This window comes from Physella acuta, unplaced genomic scaffold (assembly GCF_028476545.2).
Source record: "Physella acuta isolate Inbredline_101_S28 unplaced genomic scaffold, ASM2847654v3 ptg000552l, whole genome shotgun sequence".
In the NCBI taxonomy this organism is placed as follows: Eukaryota; Metazoa; Mollusca; class Gastropoda; family Physidae; genus Physella; species Physella acuta.
The window spans coordinates 141,379-152,500 of NW_026732071.1; the positions used below are offsets into that span (position 1 = coordinate 141,379).

The 11,122-nt window shown below is 34.0% G+C and overlaps 1 protein-coding gene across 1 annotated transcript in view; it reads right to left on the minus strand.

Moving 5' to 3' along the window:
- Positions 1–5,035: 5,035 nt before the first annotated feature.
- Positions 5,036–11,122, minus strand: part of LOC131946321 (protein O-linked-mannose beta-1,2-N-acetylglucosaminyltransferase 1) — a 9,281-nt gene continuing 3,194 nt past the window's right edge. Inside the window, exons 4-6 of the mRNA XM_059307016.1 lie at positions 10,727–10,885; positions 10,452–10,583; positions 5,036–5,575 (exon numbers count right to left, since the gene is read on the minus strand). Coding sequence (XP_059162999.1) covers positions 5,434–5,575; positions 10,452–10,583; positions 10,727–10,885 — 433 coding nt within the window. The 3' untranslated portion in view covers positions 5,036–5,433. The remainder of the gene's footprint in view (positions 5,576–10,451; positions 10,584–10,726; positions 10,886–11,122) is intronic.

Genomic DNA, 11,122 nt, shown 5'->3' on the forward strand with positions numbered 1-11,122 from the left:
TTGTCAAGGTCACTGTGAAGACCTTTCTTTGGTGGTATCCAGGATAGTGGTCCACCACCTCACTACCTGTTGTCTATTTTTTTTATGTTCTCCTAATATGTTACAATACTATTTCAAAGCTAAATTCGTTATATTGTACCCAGCAACATGATCACATTATTTCAGCATCGCTCTCTCTCCATATGCCAATGTCAATGAAACAGATGAACTCTACTTCACCTACCACATGGACTGTAACATTCTAAAGTGCACTTTTATATATAGGCGAACACTATATTGTAAATCCTTTACTTATTTATAATCATACTTGAATGAATGACACCTTGGCGATGCATCGTATTTCGTTATACCTGCTTGGCACCCAAGTTCCATTGCCGGATGTCGCGAAAAGGCGACAAACCGTAATTAGCAGATAACTTCCAAAATTATTCTCATATGTGATTTATACTGTTTATATACATAAAAGAGTGAATAATAAAGCTCGTATTTTTTGTAGCAAAAACGGACCACCTATTTAGTAATAATAATCAATGTAAGTAGGCTGATTTCACGAAGTCAAAACAATTACGATGCGCGTGAGTCAAGAGAGTGTGACGTCATAAACTTCGACTTGACAACGTGACCGTTGGTACCGATACAACCGTCTGGATGTATCCGATACACAACGACCAGCAGCAGTAGCATAAATGTACCTATGCGCAAATGCTATGCGCTAAATAGGTATGTCGAGAAAACGCGACTGTCGGCGTTAAGGGGATATATCAACCATCATTGTAACCTAGTATTTTGTCATCTTAAACTTTGATTAAATACTAAAATAGCCCAACATATTTCACAGATTCAAGCTAAGTAACAACCATAACTTTGGTATACCACAACTAGTAGTGATTCTCATGTTTATGATGAGAAATCTAACCTTGATTTGGCATTGATAGAAACCCCATTCCTCTGCCATTTTAATCTGACAATTGAAATAAATAAGCACTGTATAGGCCTAAAATGTAAAATACATGCATTTTTCTTTCAATTCAAGCAACCATTGGCGGAACTAGAAAAAAAAGGCTCCCCCGCAAAAAATGTTTTGGGCCCACCTATATGTATATATATGTATATATATATATATATATATATATATATATATATATATCCTAATATATAATGGACCATGTGCGCACTTCTCTCCCTCTCTCTGTCCGCAAAATATTTTCGCCGGACATCACATCAGAAACTGCAGCGATATATGAAGAACTTTATACGGACTTTTGTTGAAAATAATATGTTAGATGTTTTAAATGTATAACCACAATTTTATTTAAAGAAGCAAAATAAAAAATAAAGGCGTATTCGAATGCAGAAAAACAGTTTTAATTATGCAACCGGAAAAGTGTTTAAACTTGGGACAAGAACGCATTTAACAATGACGTCGCTTTTTGTTTACAATAAAAAAAAAAAGAGCACGAAACTGAAGACGTCATCTTCCGAGTTTAGAATAAAAAGAAGTGAACTATTTCATTCAAATATTATTTAGATCTACGTACGCTATAACATTTATACAATACAATTTTGCTCGGGCTAAACTTAAAAAAAAATTTCTATTAGGATTCTAAATCTAGATATTACGTGGTTTTTAAAAAAAGTTTATTTAATTTATATTATTAGTTTTTGAATACATTCATTTTTTATAGCTTTAGGGTTCTTTAGTATGCCTTATTTAAATAATAATTAAGAGAATACATTGCTTTTTAACTTACATAGTACAAAACTATTTAAATGAGCTTTATGGGCACCCTTATTTTAAAGAAGGGCAGTAAGTCATGGAAGTAGTGTGAACGTTTGCCTATTTTTCAAACTACAGCTCTTGTAGATTATATATTTTTCTACGCAACAGTGTGTGTAAGTTACTGTAGAACAATCACTGCTATAGTCGACCTGTTTGTTTTTTACAAAACCACTATCAAGGTGCGCGAAAAATACTATTTATGAAAAGAAAATTTATTGTTTTTTTTTGGTCGGAATTGGGCCTCTAAATGTCGTGCCCCCCCCCCCCCCCCCCCCCGCATTGCAGGGTCTGGCGGTACTGTAGTTCCGCCCCTGGTAGCAAAGCAACTCATTCTACAGCTCTGTTCAAAACTTTTCATATCCAAGTGAAACATGAGGAGCATGGAAATCCTAATATATGTTATCCTGTAATAAACTGACCTAATTTAATTTTGAACTATTTTTAATTGCACCATAATCAGCAATGCAAAAAATCTGCAGAGAACCTGAAAGTTTAACAGTTAAGAATGTATTTGATTCCCAACACTTATTTCATTTTTAATTATATTTTTAAGGTCATATTTTAGAACCCCAATTCTAGGAGCCCTCATACTAGAAGCATAAATAACATTAGTTTGTGATTAGCAAAAACAAAAGCACCCTAGGAAATCAGATTTTTATTTTTTTATATACATAGTATGAAATATCTAAATAAAATTATGCTGTTGATATTGAATTTTAAGAAATGAACAAAATAAAAAAAAAGGTAGAATAATATATTTTGAAATCACATTTACTATTAAAACAAAACAGCTCAATCTTATTAGGTATTACAATTATTTGTAGAAATCAACTCTAACAAAAGTTAACTCAAGTTTAGATGAAAAAAAAAAATAAGAAAAAAAATCATTTTTTAAGATGACTAGAGTACATACAATTGAGCCAGATAATAAAATCATAAAATACACTAACAATTCAAAACTGCTTAAACATTTAGGAAACTATTTACACTACTTAGTAATAACCAAATATAAGGTATACAATTAATATTTATTTTTATTGCTCACTAAAGCATAATCCTAATATATAATGGCCCATGTGCGCACCTCTCTCTCTCTCTCTCTGTCTGTCCGCAAAATATTTTCGCCAGATATTAGGATTCTAGATCTAGATATTCTAGATCTAGATATTCTAGATCATCTCGATCTAGATATTCTAGATCATCTAGATCTAGAGATTCTAGATCATCTAGATCTAGATGATCTAGATCTACGGAAAAACTAGACTTACACAGATGTAGACCCTACCTAGATCTAGAATCCATTCAAATAATACATTTCTATACTAAAGTATTTCAGGCCTTAATTACTTTATTGAAATCTTTGTTTATCTATGCAATTTGCTAATCTCTATAATATATAAAGCAAAGTTGTCGGGTGCCAGACAGGGCACTTCCCGGTGCCGCAGGCGCTTCAAATTTGGCAGGATCTTGCCTTGGGGCGACAGAACACAGGGGCCGGTTGGCCAAAAAGTCTACGATGAGTGGGTCAAAACTGACCTCGACTGACCGGCGCTTTATATGAGCTATAAATCGAAAAAAAATGTCCACGTAGGAACATCTTCATAACTCCTGAAGTCGTAGACCGACCCTCAGGCAAATTAATTAAGCATTCAAATTCTCAATGTTTTCGAAAGCCTAAGCGAAGCTGGGCAGCATGCCTAGTACATCATAAAACCTAACTTTGCTCTAGAATTTCACAACACAAACATCAACGGATCCCAGATGCTTAGATAACTGCTGGGGAACTCTACTGCTGCAGGGCCACCCCTCAAAATTATTATTTCATATATATATATATATATATATATATATATATATATATATATATAGCAAGTCATTTCATGCCATATCACATATCACAGTGTGAACTAATGGGAGTAATGAAATATTACAAAATTTCTGATAAATAACACAATTTAAAAAAATATTTTTGGGAAAATTTAATTTTTTTAAACAAGGAGTGTAAAATTTGCCATAGTTGAGGATCTATGTTGAAGGTACAAGAAACTTTAAAAATTAGATAATGGAGCATACTGAGCCCCAGGAAATAGATCTAGATCTAGCTCCTATTTTCCCTAGAGCATGATTTCGATATTTTAATCAAATACCTGCAGGGTCACAAGTCACACAGCTTCTACCATAAAATTAAAACAAAATGTCTTTATAATCCCCCATACCCCAGTTAACCCTAATTAACTATTCAAACATTGGCTCATATTTTGAATGAATTAATAGAAGCAAAAATTGCACTAAATTAAACAACATATACATTTAATACTGAGATAATGTATCACTGACTAGAAATATTTAATTTAATACTATTTTTAAGGTGTTTTACATTTATGATATCCACATACAAACTTAGGTTTTGACCATCCACTCCCTTTCTGTAACATGGATGCTTAGAAATACAATGGTTCTTTTAAAAATTACTTCCAATAAACTTAATTAATAATAAGTATTGTACAGAATATAGAATATTGATATTTTTAGAGCTCACATGTATCAATAAAAATTCCTTTCATCAGCAGGCTCCTCCTTTTGTGGAGATCATAAAAATTTAACCCTCTAAAGGTAAAAATACTACAAGCAATAACATGTAACAAATAAACAGTTATATTTATATACAATCAACATACATCTAACTTCCAAAAATTAAATGTGGGTTAGTCATTTAAGTTTACCAGAAAAGAGAGGAATCTAATTTTTACCAGAAACTAGGTGGATTTAAATTTATCAGAAAAAAGATGAATTTAATTTTACCAGAAACTAGATGGATTTTAGTTTACAAGAAAAGTGAAGGATTTAGTTTTACCAAAAAGTAATTGGATATAAGTTTACCATAGAAGAGAAGGATTTAATTTTACCAGAAAAAAAAAATTATTTTACCAAAAAGTAAATAAATTTAATTTTACCAGAAACTAGATTGTATTAATTTTATCAGAAACTAAATGGAATTAATTTTATTAAAAATTAAATTGATTTTAGTTTACCAGCAAAAGAGAATTTCTTAAAATTTTGCCAGAAGCTAAATAGAATTAATTTTACCAAAAAAAAAAAGGATTTAAGTTAAGTATTTTAAGTTTACAAAAAAAAAAAAAAAAAGAATCTTTAAAAATTTTACCAGAAACTAGATGGATTTTAGTTTACAAGAAAAGTGAAGGATTTTATTTTACCAAAAAGTAAATGAATTTAAGTTTACTAGCAAATTGGGGGGGGGGGGGGGGGGGAGGAGGGAGGGAGAAATAAAACAATTTTTTTCTTAATTATTCCATCAAAGAAAAAACTGACAAAGCTATCTAGTTGGTAATGATTTAATTATTACTGTAAATTATCTGTAGACAGTAGTAGTCCACAAATAATTAGTCAAGCTGTATTTTTGACAATGCATTATTATGGAGCAATGATTTAAATAAATTAAAAATAAACAAAATTTTTGTAGCAGTTAAAAATTTTCAGAAAATGGTTCAAATAGTTAACCAGGCCATAGATACACAAATGACTCATAAAAGGAATACAAGAACTAAGAAAATCTGATACCTGAAGTATCAGTTGCTCACATTCTATCACAAAACTAGCCTTCTCCAACATCAATCTCAAAAACCTTTCAAATATTATCTGTCTTTGTTGGTATTTATAAATGTATAATTGATGAGAAGTAACTCTTCTTTAAGAACATATTTTGGATCTATCAAACTATTAAAGTACTGTGTCTTAGTTCCTATGAGAAATACATCATGCTCCTGGTGATAGAACCTGTGAAAAGACAAGTTATGAAAAGTTTTTGAAAACTTTATTTACAACAGTTAAAAAAAAATGAAATCTAAAACAAACATTTTTTTTTTAATGTGGGTTAACTGTGGGTAAACTGACACAGCATCAATTGGTTAATAATATTGGTCTATGACACAATGTTCAAATATTCAATAGAGAGGTTGCACACATGTGATCAAAATCATGTGATATATGTGCCGCCATGTTGATGACCTAGCCTAGCACGGGTCCTCGCTATGTATTTTATAGTGCTAGTCCTAAGTTTATTTTAAAAACCTGCCACCCGCAGAACAGCAACAATATTTGTAGAAACATGAATTATTAAGGAACCTTTTTTGTTTTGTGACCAGCTGATAGACAATATGAATATAATAAATAACTGACCAAAAGTTAAACATCTGATCGAAAGTGTCAGACTCAAGAATACTCAAGATTCTAGATCTAGCTACAAGCTGAATTCTAGATCATTCACAACAATGCACTTTACTAGACTTTACACATGGACTTTATTGTAAATAAATTATGGAGCCACTGGAAGCATTGTCGTTGTAGCCAAGGTAAGTTCATTCTTCTAGTTATTTTTAATTTAGTAATATTTAGTTAGTATATTTAACTTATTATAGATCAAATAATTTCTTAAATTTTGCCTTGTCCTTAGAATTAACTGGAATCCTGGGCAAATAATGTAAAATATAAAATTATTTTAGTATAAGATTTAGACTACATACTATTACATTTAATAATGGGCATTGTGATGGGGGGATTTATGTATATATTATACATTATATATCATCTATATATTCTGACTTCTATTATTCATACTGCAACTATTAAACTTGTGAAGGAGGATGGGAACACTCTTATTTTCCGCAGACACTATGAACGATATTAACAACTTCGTTCATGAAATAGCATTAAATTTATAATTACACTCTTATAGATCTATTACACAATATCAAAATACGTCCTTTTTCTACAATGGCTTATCCCCAACTGTCTTCACTGCTGCGTCCTACGTCATCGATAACATTGTCGCGTCATGCTCACGTCACAAATATTTTATTTAACACGCGCACAATACTCTCTACCGTCAAGTTTATACTGTCCTTAGTAACCTCTACTTGTCTAGTCTAATTCTATTTACCTACGCTATGATAGGCATAAATGTTTTTTTTAAATTATTCATACCCAGTTGACTTACAGCCGACGTCAATAACTTTAATTACTTGAATTATATTTATAATTAATTAATTTATAATTAACATCATGTTAATTAGTGCTTAATTTATTTTGCAGGTTTGGGTATTCACTGAAAGCATTAAAAAAGCTTGTTGAGCCAAGGATTCTGAGTGAACAAGGTGGACTCTATACCGCTACAGAAACTGCAAGTACACAAATCCAACACCGACTTGGTCGAGGAGGTTCCTCTCTAGAAGAGCCCATGATGCCTACTACTGAAAGCCTATAGGAAGCTAGTTTGCTGACAAATCTACTAACGCCCAAGACTAAAACCAGATTAGGGACCTGGAACATCAGAACCTATATGAAAGCAGCAGATCAGCCCAGGTCGCCAAAGAAATGAGGAGGTATAAATTAAAAGTCCTAGGATTAAGTGAGACACGATGGAATGGCAGTGGCCAAACTAGGTTGGTCTCGGGAGAGACTGTCATCTACTCAGGTCACGAGGACGAAGATCATGAACACACGCAAGGTGTAGCCATAATGATGTCTCCAGAAGCAACAAATGCTGCAACAGATGAAGAGAAAGAGGACTTCTACAGCGCCCTGCAGGCTCAAATCGACAAATCACCAAAAAGAGATATAAAGATAGTAATGGGAGACATGAATGCCAAAGTTGGAACAGAAAATAAAGATTGGGAGCTCACAATGGGGAAAAATGGAATTGGCATAATAAATGAAAACGGGGAACTCTTTGCTGATTTCTGCGCATTTAGTGATCTAATTATAGGGGGGACAATTTTCTCTCATAAAGATATATATAAGACCACCTGCACGTCACCCAATGGCAAAAAAAAGAACCATATGATCACATCACAGTTTCCAGAAAGTGGAGAAGAAGTTTAATGGATGTTAGGGCGAAACAAGGTGCAGATGCAGCCTCAGACCACCAACTCATGGTTGCAATACTAAAATCAAAACTAAAATCCTACAGGGATCGAGGTGATAAACCGCATTTTAAATTCAATACAACATATCTTAGGAGCCCAAAAATAAAGGAAGACTTTAACTGCGCAGTAAAAAATAGGTATGAAGCACTCTCCAGCCTGGCAGAAGAAACAGTAGAGCAAAAATGGCTAGGAATACAGGAAATATGGAAGTCAACATGCACTGACATATTGGGGAGAAGAAAAAATGAACAAAAAGAATGGATCACTACAGAGACATGGGCCAAAATTGAAGATAGAAAAGAGATAAAGCAGAAGATGAACAAATGTAAGGATGAAAAAGAGAAAATAAACCTCAGAACACATTATTGTGAAGTAAATCGCATGGTCAGGAAAAGTGCAAAAGAAGACAAAAGACAGTTCATACAAGAGATGATAGCGGAGGCAGAAACTGCAGCAAGACAAGGAAAAATGAAGAGGCTCTATGACGTAACCAGGACACTATCAGGCAAGAATATTAATCCCAACAAACCAATAAAGAATAAAGTAGGAAATATCTTAACAAGTGACACAGAACAGAGTGACAGATGGGTACAGCACTTTGATGAGATTTTAAACCATCCTCTCTCATCAAACATCCCTGATATACCACCTGCAAATCACTTACTAAATGTGTGTACAGATTCACCCACAAAGTTAGAAACAATAAGAGCAATAAAAAACATGAAAAATGGCAAAGCAGCTGGCCCGGACTGCATCCCACCAGAGGCACTTAAAGCAGACCCAGCCATATCAGCAGACATATTACATCCTCTACTTAAGCAGATTTGGGAAGAAGATATAATCCCATCTGACTGGAAACTGGGATACCTGATAAAATTGCCAAAGAAGGGAGACCTGACACAATGCAACAACTGGAGAGGGATAATGCTTCTTTCAGTCCCAAGTAAGGTGCTGACATGAATCATCCTAGAGAGACTTAGAGATGCCCTTGGACAAAAAGCTGAGACAAGAACAAGCTGGTTTTCATCAAGACAGGTCATGTACTGACCAAATTACCACGCTGCACATCATTAGTGAACAGTCCCTTGAGTGGCAATCCCCCTTATACATGACTTTTGTCGACTTCAAAAAGGCGTTTGACAGTGTGAATAGAGATGTTATCTGGAAGTTAATGAGCCACTATGGAATACCCAAAAAATGTATATCTATCACACAGAAACTATATGAAGACTCCACCAGTCAGGCAATACACAAGAGAAAACTAACAAAACCATTCATGGTGACGACGGGAGTAAGACAGGGATGTATGCTATCGCCAATGATATTCTTGAAGGTAATCGACTGGATCATGCTGAAAACCACAAAAAACGACACAGGAATCCAATGGAGTTTCACCAAAAAGCTGGAAGATCTTGATTTTGCCGATGACATCTGCCTACTATCTCACAAGCATCAACATATGCAAGCCAAACTAAATCGGCAATCTGAAGAAGCCTCCAAAGTTGGACTAAAAATCAATAAAAATAAAACAGTGGTCATCAGAATCAATAACAGCCAGGACCTGCCCATACAGCTAAATGGAGAAGATTTACGTGAAACAAACACGTTCACATATCTGGGAAGCGTGATCAATAAGGACGGGGGAGCAGACAAGGACATAAAATACCGTATCAACAAGACTAGATGTGCCTTCAACTCACTGCGCCAGATGTGGAGGTCCACGGCCCTGTCATTCCAGAGCAAAATTGGGATTTTCAACACAAATGTCAAGGCAGTGCTGCTCTATAGCTCGGAGACTATGAGGGTTACGAAGACAAATACTGATAGGCTACAGGCATTCGTAAACAAATGCTTACGACATATACTTAAAATAAGATGGCCAGACAAAATATCAAATAAAGACCTGTGGCAAATTTTAAAGCAACAGCCAATAGAGAAAGATATAAAGGCCCGTAAATGGGGATGGATCGGACACACATTAAGAAAGGAAAAAGAAAACATCGCAAGGCATGCTTTAGACTGGAATCCCCAGGGAAAAAGGAGGGTGGGCCGGCCAAGGAAGACATGGAGAAGAACGGTTGAAGAAGAGGCGAAAGCAGCTGGGCACACATGGGCACAGATTAGGGGAGCAGCCCAAAACCGAGTCCGCTGGAGATGTGTGGTTGCAGCCCTTTTCTCCCCAGGGGCCACAAAGGAATGATGATGATGAAGGTGGACTCATTATGGCTACCCGCTGCAATTAAATGGATGAATTTGCAAAACTTTTTCTAATATAAAAATAAAATAAAAAACAGAATTAATGAATTGTTTTTATTTGTATCATATTTAAAAATTTACAAGCTGAACCTTCAAAATTTCCAGTTTTTGGTTCCTGTTAAATTTTTTAATCCTTTTAAATTTTTGGTTCAGATTATATTTCCGGTTCCTATTAAATGTAAATTTCTGGCAAATGAGCTGTTTAGATATTATTGTTTTAGTTTAAACTGAGCTTTAGGAGTTTGGGATTTTGGTTTTGGTTTCAGTTTAGAGAGAAAAAAACCCACTATCAACCTAGCACCGGTTGTATTTCCCCCCTCAAAGCAGCAATTATCTAGTTAAAATAAGCACACAAGCTCCATATTGTAAATCATTAAGGATAATTCAGAGTATAAATACAATTAAAACTTTGGAGTGATCAATAGAGAAAAATTATGTTATTTATGAATCAAGTTTAAAGCTACATCACATACCTTAGCAATCCATTGTGCAGATTTTTAGGCTGATAATTATCTAGAGTAACAAGACCAAAACACTGACAAAGTTTAATCAGTAAGCTGTAGTCATCTGTGCTATTCTGATAGTAGTTGATAACAAGTGGACCCCTGTTTCATTTAGAATGAACTTTTAAAATCTAGTATATAGTTTTCAAATCCAAAGGTAAAATAAAAAATACAATCCTCACTAACAGCATATTTTTTAGTAAATACTTTATTTAGCATAGAACAAATTAGCAAATACAACTCACTGAAATGATTTCATATCAGGGGGAGAAGATAACTGTTGAATACAGGGGAGTAAATCAGCTGGTAGAACAACAGAGCTGACATCAATTTGTCCATGCAGGAATGTTTCATACTCGGTGGAGATCAAGTGGGATATGTCTAAACTTGCTGGTTGCAATTCCCTTGATAAATTTTATGAGTGAGCATAGAAAATGGCCTAACTTTAAAGGGTTTTACGTCAATAATCAAACAGTCTTCTATAAAAACTTCTTCTATCTTACAAAAAATTCCCACTTACTAAAACAATATATAATTATAATACTAGCTGCATACCAGTGCTTTGCTACGGTGAATCTTTTTTTTTTAATGTACCAATTTGGGAACAGAACAAAACCAAACACAAACAAAAACAAAATGCA